The 19,052-nt window shown below is 36.1% G+C and overlaps 1 protein-coding gene across 12 annotated transcripts in view; it reads left to right on the top strand.

The window, feature by feature from the left end:
- REV1 (REV1 DNA directed polymerase) overlaps positions 1-19,052 on the top strand; it is a 61,280-nt gene that overhangs the window by 14,549 nt on the left and 27,679 nt on the right. For 11 of the 12 annotated variants that reach the window (XM_051632919.1, XM_051632976.1, XM_051632929.1 and 8 more), the window contains exons 3-8: positions 322-454; positions 2,103-2,271; positions 8,399-8,548; positions 10,579-11,294; positions 13,096-13,203; positions 14,869-14,985. In XM_051632919.1, the coding sequence (XP_051488879.1) occupies positions 322-454; positions 2,103-2,271; positions 8,399-8,548; positions 10,579-11,294; positions 13,096-13,203; positions 14,869-14,985 (1,393 nt within the window). Of the gene's footprint in view, positions 1-321; positions 455-797; positions 877-2,102; positions 2,272-8,398; positions 8,549-10,578; positions 11,295-13,095; positions 13,204-14,868; positions 14,986-19,052 lie in introns of those variants that run through there. The other variant, XM_051632994.1, reaches the window with a different exon arrangement.

The raw sequence follows: 19,052 nt of genomic DNA on the forward strand, positions 1-19,052 counted from the left end.
TCATTCCCTCGTTTGTTTTTCTTCTGTAAGAATTTGAATATAGATAGAATTTTTTTTTTAGAGAATAAAATAAAAGAATTATGAAATAAATACTGCCATCTTGGTAGCAAGGTGCAATTATCTTGTAGATAAGAATTTAGGGTGGAGGATTTGCAGTATTTAATTTGGGAAAAAAATACATCTTTTGTATGTCAACTAAAATCAATTTGAAGAAATGCTGCTTAGCTTCCTAGTTTTATAATTGATGAGTTTCCATCTGTAAACATTAAAAAATAAGACTAGCGTAATTAATTTTGCTTTTTTTTTTAACTTAAAAACTAGGGCGGGTACATGTCTGCAAAGGTTAAGAAGTTGGAGGATCAGTTCCGGTCAGATTCAGCCATACAGCACCAGAGGGATGGAAGTTCATCAAGTATCTTTAGTGGAGTCGCCATCTATGTCAATGGCTTTACAGGTGAAACTTTAATGTTTAAGTATCTGTTTGGTTTTGGTCTGTTGTCTGTTCACCATCCTAGGTGGAGTAAAGGACTGTAAAACAAATGAGTTTGTAGTGAAGTAAATATCTAACAATTACAGTATATATGTTTTGTATGTTATATCCCTTTGTATTCCATTATCAAAGTTTTCAGTATAAAATCAGATTTAGATTCTAAATATAAAATGCTACTTTACTAAATCATTTACGTGAATGCTTACTGAGAGAAATAGGAGTAAATTTTTCCACCTTTTTGTGATCCTGTTGTTTGAAATGAAACCTTTTAACTTCCTCCATTCTCCTACATATATTAGATTTTTAATTTTCCAAACAATTGATGGTTGCATTGGACCTGGAGCCTATGCATTAAATTTATGTTTGGGTGGATAACAAAAGAAGAGGTAAGACACATATATGCATTGTCTGTGATGGACTGCTAGTGCATATTAACTGGAGTAAGATTTTTAATCTACCATATTTATGTTTATCTTTCTTCTGGGCTCTGTAAAGCAACTTAATAACTCTTTTTTGAAACTTCCTAGAAGCCTTTTACAGAGATGTATGCCAGTGATGTTGTGACTATTATGTATCTGTTCTGTACACCTTCTGTGGTATGGAGCAGTGCTTTTTTGTGCACAGGGCTCAAATAGGCCGGAAAAGGTTAAGGTGAACATTGTAAACTACTACTCCATCTGAACCAGTTATTTAATACAGGCAGGTTTTTTTTATTGAAAATCTAGGATTTTCATGTTCTTCAAGGTGCTGGTTCCTAAACGGAGCTCTACAAGGTGGTTGTTGAAAAGTCTGAAGTAGGAAAGATAACACTGAGAAAGTGTACTAATAAAAAGTTAGTAATTCATTACTAGATGAAGTTAAAGGTATAATCAAATGTTAGAAATATTTTGAGAAATGTTTTCTTCCTGCCTCTGTAGATAAACACTATTTTAAAAAATTTTTTTTTGTTACTCTCTTGTGTCATATTTACTATTCAAAACAGTCTGTTTATGCTGACCCAAAGCTTTTGGTGCCTGTGTGACACTGTTGCACAGGTTTTCCAAAAGCTAAAACTTTTTCCCTTTTTGTTTTTTCCCTCCTCTTTTTAACATAATTGAGGGGATAAGAAGAGATGTTAAGGTATTCTCTGTTTCCTGTAACAATTCAAGAATAAACTGTTAAGGAAGGAGTAAGTTAACTGCATCAGTAAATCAGAAATTGTATAATAGGAGTTCTGTGCTGTTGCTAAACTCTTTTCATATAAATTTTTTTCTGGGTATTAACTACTCTCCCAAACTCCGGTGAAAACATAAGTGAGTTAGTAAAATTTTGTGTTATGTTAATGTAAAATGTTTATTAATGTTGTTAATCATTAAAGCTATGGGAGTATTTCCCCCACCCCCTACCATACATGTTGTGGAAAGATAATCTGTAACAAGTAGGATGTTTGTATTTTGAATCAGGCTCTTCAGAAACAGTTTTCTGATCAGTTCTTTGAAGAACTTGTAAGGTTTTTCAGGAGAAAAACAATGGTTTGCATGCTTTCTGATCATGGCATCATATTTCTCAAAGTCGTTTTTCTTACTGTATTTGCTGATGCAAGACAGGAATATTTCTGGTTTTAATTTTATAGATCCCTCAGCTGATGAGTTAAGACGGCTAATGATGTTGCATGGAGGCCAGTACCATGTGTATTATTCCAGATCAAAAACTACTCACATCATTGCCACAAATCTTCCAAATGCCAAAATAAAAGAATTGAAAGGAGAAAAAGTAGTTCGGCCAGAGTGGATCATGGAGAGGTAAGTTTAGGTCTGCAGCCTTTGGAGATTTCTCCATTTCGAAAAAAAGAAGGAAAATCTGGAAAAACAGGGTTATAGAAGATTATATTTTGAGATTATGTTTTGTTTAAAATAAATCTATCCCTGCAACTGCTGAGTAAAAGTACCACCATTACATTGAAGATATGCTGCTTAGTGATTGTAAAGTAAGAAACTGGACTAAGAACATCCAGAAAGTCTCAGGCGTATCAGAAAACTAAAAATTATCTTGTTGATTCCATTCATCTCAGTCTATTTAATTAATACCACACACCTTGTGTGTTACGTTAAGTTTCATTTAATCTGTGAATAAAGAAGAATGTCAATTGAAAAGCATTTTCATAAAATTGAAATTAATGCATCTAAACAATTACGCTATTCTTACGTTGTAACTAAACAAAAAATAAATAATACCCCCACAATTTTATTTACAAAGAAATTACATTATTTGGTTTGTCTATTCACTGGATTATATAGGATCAATGGAGGTTGTTCTCAGGTTTTTGAAAAAGATGATAGCTGGGCTCAGAGCAGCTGAGCTGCCATTTTCCTAGACAGCCAGCAGAAACAGGCAAATAACTGTTCTGCTTACATAATTGTAAAATCTTATTAGCAGTTCCTATTTTCAGTTTGCTGATACTGAGTTGTTTGGATTCAGCTGCTTCATATCATGTATCTTTAAAAAAAAATTTTTTAAATTTAGTCAGAAGTTACAGGTTCATCAGTTTGAAGGTTGTATGGTAGAGTAAGTCAGAAGAACTGAGTATACACAAATACACAGGTTTGGGCACAGTGTCAGTAGAACAGCATTTGTGTCAGAATCTGGAATAAAAGCTGATTTCATTGAATCATAGAATCATAGAATAGTTTGGGTTGGAATGGGCCTTGAAGATCATCTAGTTCCAACACCCCTGCATGGGCAGGGACACCTCCCACTAGATCACGTTGCTCAAAGCCCCCATCCAACCTGCCCTTGAACATTTCCAGGGATGAGGTTTCCACAGCCTCCCTGGGCAACCTTTGCCAGTGTCTGACCACCCTCACACTAAAAAATTTCTTTCTAATGTCTAACGTAAATCTCCCTCTTCCAGCTTAAAGCCATTATGCCTCATCCTGTCACTATATGCCCTTGTCCAAAACCCCTCCCCAGGTTTTTTGTAGCCCCTTCAGACGCTGCAAGGCTGCTATAAGGTCTCACTGGAGACTTCTCCAGGCTGAACAACCCCAACTCTCTCAGCCTGTCTTCATAGCAGAGGTGTTCCAGCCCTCTGGTCATCTTCGTGGTCCTCCTCTTGACTTGCTCAAAGAGCTCCAAGTCCTGCCTGTGTTGAGGGCGCCAGAACTGGACACAGTACTTCAGGTGGGGTCTCAAAAGTGTGGAGTGTGGGGGGGGTGGAATCACCTCCTTTGACCTGCTGGGCACGCTTCTTCTGATGCAGCCAAGGACTCTGTTGGCTGCAAGTGCACGTTGCCAACACATGTTGAGCTTTCTGTCCATCAGTACACCCCCAGGTACTTCTCCTCAGGACTACTCTAATTCATTCTCCACCCAACCTTTATTTGTGCTCAGGATTGCCCCAGCCCAGGTGCAGAACCTTGCACTTGGCCTTGTTGAACTTCATGAGGTTGGCATGGGCCCACCTCTCAAACCTGTCAGGCTCCCTCTGGATGGCATCCCTTCCCTCCAGCGTGTCAATGACACCAAACAGCATGATGTTGTCAGCAAACTTGCCAAGGATGCAGTCAATTCCACTCACCATGTCACTAACAAAGATGTTAAAGAGCACCGATTCCAGTACTGACCCCTGAGGAACACCACTTGTCACTGGTCTCCCTCTGGCCATTACTGTAGGAGTGCGACCATCCAGCCAATTCCTTATCCGCCATATCACAATAACCCTTCACTTTCCCCCTTCCTCACAACAGTATTGAAGAGCATTCATGGGTTAAATGCTCCATCTCTGTGTATGGAATACCAAATTATGTTCTCAGTAGATCAGTTGGTGAAAATCAGTACAGTGGATGTAGAGGTTCCAGATTTGTGGAATATCCGTGTGCACGCCATCTTACTGCACTATGATGGGTCTGTTGTTTTTTTCTAGTTTGTTAAGAATCAACCCTAAAATGATACTGCCACAAATTGCTGGTAAAGCAGTGTTGTTAGGTAGTCGGTCTTGTCATGAAAGTTTGCAAAATGAAAATGTCAGTTGTGGAGCTTTGATTTATTTCTTTGTGTGCACAAATTATGATCTCATCCTTAATTGCATGATCACATGCCATCTTTTTTCATTGTGATACCTGCCCTATTCTCTTTGCAGGAAAGATTGAATTCAGGTTGCAGTTGTTAGTTCAGTGTCTTGGTTTTTGCTTCTTGTCTCTGTAACCATATTCCTTACTACATGTGACTCAAATTCTTTGCTGATAATGGAATGAATAATTAATTCCTGTCTTTTGTTGGTGCTTATCACTAGCACCTGTCTGCTTTCCAAAGATTAATGAACTTACCATGGCACTTACTACAGTGGCTATTATTTTCATCTTTTGTTTGAGAGCCACCGAAAAGACATTAAGGTACAACAACCAAAAATGTCAGTAATTTGGAATATGCCTTGTGAACTATGTAAGATAAGATTTTTCAGAGTTACTTAGACAAGGATGCTAAGGCATATGTTGAAGTTTATTGCTGCCTTTAAAGCTTTACATAGAACCATAGAATAGTTTAGGTTGGAAGGGACCTTTAAAGGCCATCCCTTTGCATATTCTTACCTGCAAACATTCTGAACGATGGTCTAAAGTCACACTCTAACAAACCTATTGGTTAATAAAAGTAACTCTAGAGTTTTGCATCACGTAGAGATCCTGTGGTACAAGTAGTTGCAAAATTCAGTGTTGCAGAGGAATGTGTGGTTGCCTTAGGGACAAAATAATTCCTTTTGCACTCCCCTTGTGTGGTGTTGCTACCTCTCCATTTCTGCAACAAATGAAAGGAGAGAGAAGAGAGTTGGAAGCAGACCTAAATCTTCCTTAATTTGAAAAACGCACAACAAAGGTAGCTTGGAAAGGTTGTGCGGTGTCCAAATAGAAGGCCATTTTAAAGTGATCTGAGAGAACTAGACTTTCAAATCTGAATATTATTTTAACAAACATACTTCAACATTTATGATAAAGTCACTTTTCAGATATTGAGGATATTTAATCCCTAAAATGAACTGCCAGTCAAATTTGTGGGTTTCTTATTTGGACTTGCAGATTGAGTGAATGTTTTTCTTGAATATCTGTGTTAATCTAACACAAATATGAAGAAAATAGTTTAAAATTATTTCCCCAGGAAAACAAAAAAATTAGTCTGGTACATCACACTTAATTTCCTTTTCTAATGAGGATTCAGAATGTAAAATATTTTAATAAATATTTTTACTCTTAGAACAGTACAGCTTTCAGAAGAGATTCTACATTACTGTAACACAGTAACTTTTTTTTGGAAACTAGTGAAGCAGTGAAGGGGAAGGAGGTGGCTTTTATAGCTGTATCAAAAACAAATGGAGCAGACCTGCTGTTGAATGGTGAGGCAACCTCATGACAAAGGACATTGGTGAAGCTGAGGTACTTAATGCTGACTTTTCTTTAGTGTTTAGAGGCAAGGTCTACTTCCATGCTTTGAAAACCTGTGTGCCTAGAGACAGAGTTTGGAGAAAAGAAATGCTGCCAGAGGTATAGGAAGTGTAAATTTAGGATCACTTAAGGAAATACGACATACAAAATTTTACAGTACCAGATAGAAAGCCTCCAAGGGAGCTGAAGAAGCTGACTGATTATAAGTGCTACAGCAATCTCTGAAAATTCATGGCAATCAGATGAAATGTTCCAGAAGACTGGATAAACAGCAAGTGTCATGGGTGTCTTCAGGCAAGACTGTAGCCAACAAGTCAAGTGAAGTGATTCTTCCTATCTATTTGGCACTTCTGAAGCTGCATCTGGAGTTCTGTGTCTTATTTTGGACTTCTTAGTACAAGAAAGATACTGACAAACTGGAGTGAGTTCAAAGGAGAATCACCAACATGAATAGTGGCCTGCAACCAAGGAGGGACTGAAGAAGCTGGTTTTCTGCTTGGAGAGGAAACAAGGAGGGAATCTTAACTGTTCCTTTTCATTACCTATATAAAGGCTACAGAGAGTGTGGAGCCACGTTTTTCTGCAGGATGCACAACAAGAGGACAAGAGGTAGTAGTTGCAAGTTGCAGGAAATAACATTTTGACTGAATGGAAGGGAAAGATTTTTCACAATATAGGAGAGTAAGCAGTGGAACAGATGCCTAGAGAAGTTGTAGGATATCTGCCGTTGGAGATACTCAAAATTTGGGTGGACTCAGCCCTGGACAACCTAATCTAACTTTAAAAATAGCCCTGCTTTGAGCAATGTTTGAATTAGAGACCTCTACAGGTCCTTTTTAGCCTAATTTTACAGTGATTATGAGTTTTGTGATCCTGGGGGGTGTGGAATGGGGAAAGATGTTGAATGATGCATCTAAAGTAGGATTCCTATTGCTGCATCTTAATACAGTTTGGAAAAAAAACAACTATGTACTGATACAGTAATGCAACTAGCTATTCCAGTAGCTAAAATCTTGGCATGAACAAGTTCTTCAATAAATGAGTTTTTTTATCATCTTGAAATTGCTGTAATGATTTTGAAATGTTACCTGGGTGGTTATGCACCCAGGTTCACATGCTAATACTAGAAACAGTCTAACCAGGCATTGTAAAAGCTTACTTGCTGCATCACCACTTTCAGTTGAAGAAGAGCTTTGGAACTCTATTGTGTATTTTTACATTAACTCATGTTTGGTATAAATTATGTTCCTTTCTGAATGCTATACATTCACGTGTCAAACAGTGTTTACTTGATATGTTTTCTGGATGTTTTTACGTACCAGGTCTCTAGATATATGGCTGACTAGTTGTAATACATCTAATTGGGAAATGCAATCTCCAATTATCTTCTCTGATTGCAGCAAGAAAGCTCCTAAGGGCTTTTGTTCCCCTGTCCAGCTCCCTTGACAGTAGTACCAATTTGAGCTAGTTAAAAAGCACATCTCTAAGACAAAGCAAGCATTCAGGTGTTGCAGATCAGAAAAACAGCATCTGTCACTGGGCTAAATTCTCTTTAAAAATTTGAATCCAATTATATCTTCAAAACTGAACACTTAATATTAAGCTTCTTCGATATGAGTGACGTTCCTCTGCTTTAAAAAGTTTCAGCATTTCTGACCCGGTGTTCAATATGAAGAAGAGGTGAAGTATTAGGCTGAGAATGCTGTTACCTCTACTGACAGCAACAGGTATTGCGGATGGAGAGAGGAAATAATACTGTGGTATATTTTTGAGAGGATTCCACTTCAAAGTCCATTATTTCCCTCAGGAATTTAGCAGTTACAAAGCATAATTGCAGTTTCAGTGGAAAAAGAAAAAGAAGAGGGAGACACAGTGGAACACACAGGACAAAACTGGAATGATTGTGGTAGATATTTATAGAAGGCCTGTTTGGAAATTACTCTTCTGTCTAGCTTTCTTCAGTGAATTTTCTCACAAGAAGGGATAATAATCCTTTTGGAATGGAAAAAGTAGTTCCTCTTTAATAGTGAACCACATCCCAGCTGACCTTCAAATTCTACTGAAATTTGTTTGGAACCCATTCTTTTTCATTGTTAGAAGTTAAAGAGCTCAGTCAGTATTGTTCAGATAGAATAACCTGAACCACTCACCAGGGTGTTTTTGACCTGGCATTGCTTATTTTGTTTTGAAAATAAATATTTGGGTTGTGTATCAGTTGGAGAAGAGAAATCGATGAAGACTAACCAACCAACACAAATGTGCAAATATCTTCTGTAGTACCAGTCACCACATCACAGATTACTTTCTTGCTCAATCCAGTTAGTAGTGGGAAGGGGTTTGTGGAAAGGTCTGGAAGTACACGTATGCGGAACATCAAAAGGTAATTACCAAAGTAATAATTTTACATGAGGTATATTTTAGCATGGATGTTGGATTTTTTTAGAATGTCTTAAGTAGTAGCCTAGTAACCTGTTTCTTTTTTTTTGTTTTTTTTCAGCATTAAAGCTGGACGTCTCCTCTCGTACATTCCATATCAGCTTTACACCAAGCAGTCAAATGTTCAAAAAGGTCTCAACTTTAATAGCATATGCAAACCTGAAGATGCCATGCCAGGTCCAAGCAATATAGCTAAAGATCTCAACAGGGTGTAAGTGTTTTTGGTCTTGTCCTAATACATTCACCCATAATGGGTTTCATTTCAGCTCCATAAGAGGGAAGCTCTGAGGCACTGAAATTTAAAAACAGGGTATAGCTGTGTAAGTAAGGACAGAACTAGTTACCTGGGCTCAAAGTGTTGTCTCTAGATTTAGGACCATTCTTTGCTTGATAACATGACTTAGGAGTCCTAGGATGTTGCTTCTTTATAGAAGCAACAGACATACATTAAAAGATTCTGACTAGTGGCACTAAAAGTATGTCTTTGTTTCAAAAACAAAAAACTGTTAGGATTTGATTACTTTTGCTAAAGGTGTCTAGGAACAAATGTAAATGCATCCTAGTTAAGTTTTTTCTTTAGCTTCTTTTTTAAAGTCACAACATACCTTATGTATGCCAACAGCAAGGTTTAAGTCACACTTGAGAGAGAAGATGGATTAAAAAAATCCAATTACAGTATAAAAAATTCTCCTAAAAAGCCTTGAGATGGGAATAGAACAGAAATAACCTTAACTGGCAGAGGAACTGGAATTTGGAAATAAACTTTCCACTTGAACAGACTTTTCTGTAGATTTTTAAGAGAGATCCTGCTTCTTTTTTCAGAAGCACGTCTCTTGTTTAGAGACAAAAATTGTAAAATTGTAGGATGGCTGAGGTTGGACGAGACCTCTGGAGGTCGTCTAGTCCAACGTTACTGCTCAAATAGGGCCGAGGCTCTGTACAAGATACAATACGTTCTGATTTGTAATCTTGATCTGTGCTCTTCTACAGTCTACTGATTTATTTAAGATCCCCTTCTGTGTAATGCTGAGGAGACTTTGCCACATGAATGGGATTTTAGGTAAAATAAAACCAGTGCTACAAAATGAGTATGCTAAGCAGTATTTGTTACCCACATTTTAAACAATGACTGATACAATCACCATGATCTCTTACTTTTGCATTGTTAATATTTTTTAAATGAGAATAATATTCAGACTTCCAAAAATACCAATTTAGTCTGAAACAGGTGAGTTTAGAAGCTTGCCCTATCAATTGATACTAAGTATCTACCCTGGATATACCACTTTCAGCCATGAAACTTCTCAAAAATACTATGTTAAATTAATTATTTTGTTAATCTTAACTAAATTGTTGTCACAGTTAATTGGCTTCTGTTTTCACTGGTGTACTGGATAGCTATTTATTTCACCCTTTTTTTGTGTGTGTGTGTCTAAATTGCTAGCTTTGGGAGTTGGCAGTGATCGTTGTTTCTTGTGGGTTTTTTTCAGCAAATCAAGTTTATGCACAACTCTTGAAGGCTTTGGTTTTGATTCTACTTAGGGTTTGTTACGGAGTTAATTTCCTGAAAGCTTTGCCTCTACACTGCCAGACTAAATGCAAATTGCTAGAGAACGTGTGACAGAATGCTTTGTCTTCTATGTTTAAAAGATAAAAAGTTTGTGTTCGTTTTTTGTGAAAAGCTAAGAATATGTTTCAACAGATTTTTCCTTGAGAGAAAATAAATCTAACACATCAATCTAAAATTACTTTCTAAAAAATACAAGTTTTCTATGTATACTTTCTTTTTTCATTTGTTCCTAACTAGGTAAGGAAAATCACATCTGTTGGTAAAACAACAGCTCCTTCTGATGGTTTGCATATTCCTGCACCATTCATGCTGTCCATGGTAGTACAGTTCTGTTAACAAAGACTTACTGTAATTCAGCTGGAGACTGCTGGTCAAATTAAAGGTGCTTGAAATAGCTTTTCTGACGTGAACGTGATTTTGATCCCTTCCAAGTAAACTCCTGGTAGTACTCCATTAACAGTACACCAAATCTGTGTATCTTCTACACAGCAATACAGTATTTTGTGACATCAAGAGGATATCGCTCAGAGTTTTAGATAATTGTCTCGAGAATGTAAAAACTACAGTATACACTGATAGCAATTAGGAAGATAAATACTTAGCATTTGAAATTACCTGTAAACGTGCCTTTTTAATAAAAGATTATATTAAGTACTTATTATCTGTTTCAGAAATCATATTAAAAACTGTGAGATGGAAAATGAGATCACATCCAATGGAATAAGTAGCTGGAATGAAGAAGAAGAAGACGAAGAAAGTGACAATTTTGGATTTACAGAGCTGGAGCACATCCTTCCCGGACGGAAACAAAATGGGTTTCAGTCTCACAAAGACAGCACTGCCATTTTTAATGGACACACACACACTTGTACCAGTGCCTTAAAAACACAGGATTGCTTGGTGCCCTCTGGCAACGGTGTTGCAAGTAGGTTATCTCCAGGCCCTGTGCAGGAGGAGAGGAAGACTGAAAAAGGCATGGTTGACTTCAGAGACTGCACAACGCAGCAGTTGCGGCAAAGCAACAAAAACACAGACTTTCCATGGAATCCGCATAGGACTATGAGTAATTCATCCTCATCTTCATCTTTGCACAGTAATTCTAAAATAAATGGTGCTCACCACTCCACTGTTCAGGGGCCTTCAAGCACAAAAAGCACTTCTGTACCTACTTCGAGCAAGGCAGCTTCCTTACCTGTGTCCAAACCGTCAGATTGTAGTTTTATTTCTGACTTTTATTCACGTTCAAGACTGCATCATATATCAACATGGAAGTGTGAATTGACAGAGTTTGTCAACAGCCTGCAGAGAAAAAACAGCGGTGTCTTTCCAGGAAGGGAAAAATTAAAAAAATGGAAAGCAGGCAGGTCTGCACTTAAAACTGACACAGGTAGATACTTGTTCAAGGTTTATGTTAAGAAGGTGCTTTATATCTTTGTACATTAAATGTCTAACAACGAAGTAGATTAGTATTCAGTATTCACATTACAGTCAGGCTATCTGGAAAAGATTGGTGACTTTGATGCACTGAACACTAAAGAATCCAACTGCTTTTGGTTTTGTTTGTTGTTTTTTTTTTAACTTAAAATGTGACTTAATGTGACACTCTGGTCTGTTTTCAATCCCTCCTTGTAGAATTAATACTCGTTACTTTACCAGGATATGTGGATTGATCAAGGGGAAAAAAAATTATATATTTATCTCTAAATACACAAGTGCTATGTGAAAATCTAAAGGGTAAAAAAAACAGAAGAAAAAGCCTGGCCACTTATAGTTCAGTGTGAAAATTTACAAGATGAGTAGTATTTTGAAGTGCACTAAAATCTGATAATTTTTTTTGTTAGAGTTTTAAATACCTCTGGGTTTGTTTCAGCGAATAGCAGTGTTATGTGAGACTTCTGATCCTGGTTTGTGACAGAAGAGTAATGTTTTATGTCATTACATCAAGGGCCAAAATGAAAGGAAATGTGTAATACATGAGATGCAGTGTGTTGCAAGTACAGATAAAGTATTTTGCATCTTTAGAATCTCTCATTTACAGTCTTACTCAATTAAAAAGGCTAGCTCTGTACCATCAAAGAGTTTCTGACTGTTGTGCTGTAAAAACATTCACTTGTAATCATATGAGGATAGGTTTGATGATAAATCACCACATCCTAAAAAATAATTGTTAGACAAATAAATAAAAGTATTCTGTGTTTGTGCAAGGACACCCCAGTTATAAAAGATAGTCACAAATTACCTTAATGTGTACTTTGTCCATGAAAATATTATATAAGCTAATATATTTTTGTTTTCTCTTTGATTTGGTCTAGAGTATTCAAATAGTTAATGGGTATGTTACAGTTGACATGTAACAGCTTCTTTCGCATTAACTTGATCACTTGGATTTTTAAATATGGCCTTTATAAGACAATACTTATATTTTCAAAGAATGAGTTGAAATGGTAAATTATTAAAACAGGAGGATGTTTTTCTGAGTACTCAGTAATTAACCAAGATGTTAAGCAGAACATTTCACTTGATGTATTGAAATATTTTTTCACTGTTACAGTTTTTTGTTGTTAGATACAGCCTCCTCTGATAGGTCAGCAACACAGACATGCAGATTTGAACTTCTCGAATACATGGCACAAATATTTCTAGTGCTTTAGGCGTGTTAAGTTTTTCAGTCTGGAGCTGTCTTGCACATCTTTGGTGAATGTTTCCATGAGTATAGGTACAGCAATGACAAAAACCAATTGCATGAGAGACTTTAAACTGATTTTGGTGTGTTTCATGAAGGATTAATGGTGGCTCTTCATGCAGCTAAACTTCTTTTTTAATCTTTTCGGAACAGTCTTCTGATAGCTGAACAAAAAGGAGTAAAGTTCTTTGTTCCAGATTCAGTGTTAACATGGCAAAATAAAGATATAGTTCCCGCAACATGCATTAATCTTGAGTTGGGGAACTCGCTAGATAGAAGATGTTAATTCTGAGAAAATAAAATAGTTCAGGTTGTTTGTCTACTGTTCATGTTGAGATTTCTCTGAAAATTTTGTAACTGTAAATATCTTCTTGGTGAGACAAAACAAAAACCTTTGTAATTTAAGGTGGTAAAAAGTTGGTGATAGTCCTTGATCACTACTGTGAGTAGTACAAAAATGTGTAAATTAGGGTTCAAGTTTTCTGTTGGTGTATCTTCGTACTAGGTAATGTGTCTGTTCCGAGCTCAGCCAAGCCACAGAGCTGTATAATGCACGTGGATATGGATTGCTTCTTTGTGTCTGTGGCTATCCGAAATAGACCAGATCTTAAAGGTTAGTATTTAATTCTACATATTACAGTTTACTCTGTTAAGCCTTTAAAAACAAATCCAAACCTGGACAGTTTCAAAATGAACTTTGCATGCTAATCTTTTTTTTTTTCTGGCGTCTTTAGTAGTCAGACCATGCAACTTTCATATTCCCGCTTATTTTCTCACAATCCAAAAGCAAGTGGAAGAGGTTATTGGAATTTTTCATGCTATTTCCTTTCAGTATCTAAAATAAGAAGAGGGAAGTAGAATCTGGAGTAACCATTCCCTAGAACATTGCATGTGTCTTACTTAGACTTAAATCTACCATATTAGAAGTCAGAGATAAACTTTTGGTCACTCTCTTTTGTTTTGTTTTTTTTGTGTGTGTGTTTTTTGTTTTGTATTATTATTAATATTATTAATAATAATATTATTATTATATTATTATTAATAATATTTATATTTCTATCTCTTAATGTTTTTCCTGAAGTTATGTAAGGAGCTTTTTTGAAAAATTGAAAGGTCAAGGCTGAGTATTAATGGTCTCCTTGCCTGATTCATCTGTTTTTCAAGTGAAAACATAGGAATAGTTAGTGGAGCTCCTTAGCAAGTTTTGGTGTTTTTTTTAAAGTGTACCATTCAGAAAATGAGATAATAGTTGTTCTTTGCAAGACTGAACTTTGGTGGTGCCCAAGTCTGAAGACTTGGTACCGTGGTGGCCATCTGACACCCATCCATCATAGACCTTGGGAAAGCAAACTAAGCTGTGTATACAGTTCCTTTGCTCTCTTTTGTCCAAAGGAAGGAACAACTGTATCAAAGATATTCCTGATATGTTTGGGTCTTTAAATCTTTATTTCCTGCCAAGTGTCAGATTTCATTACTGGAATATAAAGAACTGAAGACTTTTCTGCAGGTATTTTTTCCTGTTCCACAGAAGTCTGCCAGGACTTTATTCTTCACTATGAGGGTGGTGAGACAGTAGCACAGGTTGCCCAAAGAAGTTGTGGATGCTCCATCCCTGAAAGTGTTCAAGGCCAGGTTGGATGGGGCCTTGAGTAACCTGGTCTAGTGGAAGGTGTCCCTGCTAATTGCATAGGGGTTGGAACTATGAAACTAGATGATCTTTAAGGTCATTTCCAACCAAAACCATTCTATGACTTTCAGTGCATAAATTAGCTTCCTGTAGAAAAATTATGGAGAGGTTGATTTTACTAAAAAGTCAAAAGTTTACTAAAGATTTAGTTTGGTACAGTTAACTAAGCAAGATGAACTTAGTGTGTTGGAATGTGTGTACTCATCTAGTTTACTGAAGCTAATAAACATGTATTTAAAATCAGTATAGTGTTTGCTCTGTCTTAAACTAATTAATCATTAGGGCATTGGTGAAGTTTCACCGTTTACATTTATACTTGTTATTAAAGACAAGCTAGTATGGCTGTATTTTCACTCTTTAAAAGCTTTTCTTCTTTACACATGGCTCCAATTAAGACAGTAAATCCATAGTCACAATGCAAAGTCACTTTCATATCTGTTTCCTCCTTAATGCTCCAAGAGTGTATAAACTTGAAATAAATTACAAAAAAATAAGTTAGGCATCTTGATGTTCTTACCCTAGTTGTGCTACTATTGAAATGTAAGCTATTACAGATGCTGACCTATAAACATGTGCGTTTCTTCTCCACAGGAAAACCAGTAGCTGTTACCAGTAACAAAGGTGCAGGAAAGGCATCACTGCGCCCCGGTGCAAACCCCCGGCTTGAACAGCAATATTACCAGAATAAGCTATTGAATGGCAAAGCAGGTACAGATAAGTCTGTATGTTTTTTATTTTTGTTATTGAAGAGTTTTTCCTTAAACTTTATTAGTAAAGTGTACCTGGTGGATACATTTATTTTTTTTTTTCACATGGGGGATTTCAGAAAAGTATCTTTGGGCAGCACAGGGTTCTGTGACCTCTGTTATAACATGTTGCTGTGTCTTCTTGTTAGTTAACTTTGCTCAGAGTTAGTCTTTTAGAATAATTTTAGATCTTACTTAAGTTCTTGAAGGTTGTGTATAAGATATAAAGAGAAGTAATTACTTAAAATAAGAAATAAATGTATGTAGTCCGGGATCGCTTCCTTCTGATTAAGTGAATTGCAGAGAAGAAGGTACTATTAAAAGGCTACTAAATTTTTTTAAATATAAAATTAGAAATGATGACACATGGCCAGTGAAAAATGGATTGTTTGAAGTTGGCTTTTGAATTGCATGTATATATGTGTAGAGTGAGTTAATTTAGGTGGTTCTTAGAGCATTTTAGGTTTCTGGAAAGTCTGTGCAACTTCGTGAGTTCTGTCTCTCCAGTGCTTTGTTTCCTCAAAACCAGGGTATCTGTTGTAGTTGGAGAATTCCCTACTTGCCTGCAGTAATTTAGAAATCTGTTGCTTTCTGTGTCCTCAGTGGTAGTTCGCTCATGTAAATGAAACATATTTTTGCTAACAAGTTTTATAGTACTGCCTGAACTGCATTTAGTATGAGAAAGTATACTGCTAAGCATTGGCAACTTGTTTCCCCTTTTTTCTTGAAAAATTTGCTTAATCAGCTTGAAACTTATTTTTTACCACAAGATTGCTAAGAAGTGTGTACGGGGAAGCTGCTATTTAGTTTCAGTTCAGATTTTTAATTTTCTCCTTGTATATGCACTTGTTATCAACCTTGTGGTAGCAAGTAATATTGTTATAATGTTTATACCTCAGTGTTGTTGATACAAGAGGTGGGAAAAGACAGGTTCTTCCATGTTTTTTTCTGAAATGTTAGTACTTGAAAAAAAACAACAAAATTCTTTCAATTTTCAAAGACATTTGGAAACAAGGTATTACAGGAAGTAATGTTATTTTATTTGTCTATTTGCTGTAGTTTAAGAATACTTCAAAATTGAGGTAAAATACATGTTTGCGGAACCCACTGGCATTTAACTTTTAAAGGATTTTTCAGGATGCTCCAGACTTAGCTTCTGCTGTGTTGTTTGCAATAACATATATAAATGTGTTACAAAGTTAGCTGTGTTTTTTATGGAGTTGGATTTTCTGTAGTATAGCTTGTGTATGAAGTATTTAGTGGTAGTTCAGTATTATACAGTGACTTTGTAACTTCTCTTAGGACCTTACACTGGATAAGGGTGTGACTTCTTAGTATCAAGTGACGTGCTGAGAGTGAGGCAGAATATGGAAGTTTAGCTGTTGTCTAGCATGTTGTGATTCACAAATTCAGTAGTATTTCTTCTGCTATATTTATTTCTTAAGGGTACAGGAGATTTTAGCCTCATTGTATAAGAAACTCAGTTTCTTACTGCAGCAGCTTTGTCTCTATATCCACACATTCATTTCTTTAACTTCAGCATCCAATCTCACTGGCTTGCATACAGGCAGGCAGCTAGCTCTTTCTTTCTTGATACTTAATCTGAATGTGCAACCTATTGTTTTGATGAAGAAATTTTTTCCTAACACCCTTTATATAGTTTCTATCTCATTAGCTGCAGTTCAAAATATTTTTAGTCTCTTTATTAATTTTTATCTCCATGTAAAATGTTTTTGTGAACAAAAAATACAACTGTTGTTTCTGCTTGCATTCTTATAAGTACATGGCTTGTCTTCCGTTTGGGGAAAAGAAATTAGTTAGTTACAGTCAAAGATGAAAAGGTGAAATTGCAGGTGAGGCTTTTCTAACATCACAGTATCTTAGAAAGTATGTGACACACTTCACAGCATGTGCTTAATTGTGCCATGCCAGAGGGAAATACAATCCAGTAGGCACATGTATCATAAGGAAAAAATGCTTTTTCTAAAATACCAAAATTGCAGAATACTAAATTATACTGTTAAACATACACAACTATGTTTGGAGACATGTTATATAAATGAAAGAAAAAGATAGTTGGGACCAACTTTGAACAAGAGCATATTTTTACATCTGTGCTTCAACATGGAACCCATTTCATTTTTTTGATGCTTCTTGCTTTCCAGGCTGTTTTCTGATTTTGCCTTCTCCAAGTCTTGCTTGTTAGAAAAAAGGTTCCAAATTATATTAAAAAAAAAAACAACCAAAAACAAACAAAAAACCCCAAACCAAACCCCCCTTATTAATCACTTTTGACCAAATACTGGATTCTGCTGCTTCAGCTACTTCTTTTTTGAAATTACTTCTTTAATGATACTGGTTTCTGCCTTTGATCTGCATTGCTAGACAAATATCTAGTGTCAATAGAATCTTGACTCTTATGAATACTTTCTTTTCTTTGTTTGAATTCATCCAAAAATGTATAACTTTTGAATTTTAAAACTTGCTGTCATTCTCACCCTAAATCTCCAAATGGGAGATAGCCTTTCTGAGTAGTAGAAATTACCTCTTTACATAAGTGCCATCTTTTAACATTCATGTTCTAAAGGTAGAAGATTAACACATGTTAATCAGGATTCATAATTTGGGGTCTCTTTTCCATGGCCAGAATGCCCAAGATGTGAATGTTTCCTAGGCTTCCTTTCCCTCAACCCTAGTATCTCCCTTTTTTCATTCTAAAGAGCAGCAGATTTTAACCATCATATTAGTCACAGATTTATTCTCAGCGATTTCTTTTTCACAGACTTGGGTCCTGGCCTCTGATTTCTCCATCCGTTGCTCCACATTCACCATGTGCCTGTCTAGTTTCCCAGCTTTTGATGAGAGGTTCTCTACCTTGCCTTCCATTGAGGACAATGTGTTCTGCATTGCCCTGAATTTCACATGAAGTGACTCCATCAGCTCATGGGGGGATCCGCTCTGCTGCGATGTGGAAAAAATCAACGAGTCCAATGAAGATAGTCAAGATGACAGCATCATCTCAGGCCAGGGCACAGGAAGGCATGGACTAAAGAAATTGTTCTTGTCATTCTTACTTTTATTTGGGGCATAATTTTGCTCTGATTTTCAGTTGCAGACATCTTAGGTAACTTACTAAGCTCGTCATACATTAAAATATTTATAGCATAAAAAGGTGCACAGATTTAGCAGAAATTCTGAATAAAAGGAGTTCTTCACATGAGTCAGGCTCTACTCCTGCTGTCACCATCAGTACAACACTTTTTCTGGTCTGATAACTACTCATGTGCACAAAGCACAATGTTCCCTTTCAGTCAAATTGTCAGTGTGTAAGTTGGTAGTACCACGAAATATAATTAGGTATTGTGGCACTCAGAAGAAAACTCCCTGTTTATTGTATCACAAAGGTATATGTTATTAAGTAGACTACAGTAATGAAAAAGAAGTATACATACAGGATTTCATTTTAAGTAAATAGATGCTTTTTGTCTGTGTGATACCTTGTTTTGATTCTGATGGGGAATTTGGGAGGGTATAGTGGTTTTGGCATCTGGCTACTTTTTTCAGGCTGCACTATATTTAGAGTATAGGCATGTATCTTTCAAGTTTTGCATACTGTGAAAACCCAAAGAGAAAGAATAGAAAAAGCTTTTCTTGATTCAAGCATTGAGAGTAATGGAATTCTGTTCCTGGTATGCAGTAGGCCTGGAGGACTCTTGAAAGTTTATCAAAGAGCATGCAGTGAAGTTCTATAGAATTAGGGAAGGTCTGTCTCATTTTAAGTCTGGGGTTGCAATATTTATGGTTGTATCATTTTGATCCAAGATAAATATATGATGATACTTGAAATTTGACATATCCTAGTAAGGTGATTATTAGGAAGTAATAGCTTAAGTTTTGTCAATTAATATCCCCATAAGACTGTTAAAAGAAACAGAAGTTTCTAGCTCTTCTTTATTATTTGAGCTAATTTAGTATTCTGGTTATTTCACTTCTTAAAAATCACTTTGTAGTATCTAGATTATTTGAAAA

Source organism: Apus apus, chromosome 1, assembly GCF_020740795.1.
Source record: "Apus apus isolate bApuApu2 chromosome 1, bApuApu2.pri.cur, whole genome shotgun sequence".
Lineage (NCBI taxonomy): Eukaryota > Metazoa > Chordata > Aves > Apodiformes > Apodidae > Apus > Apus apus.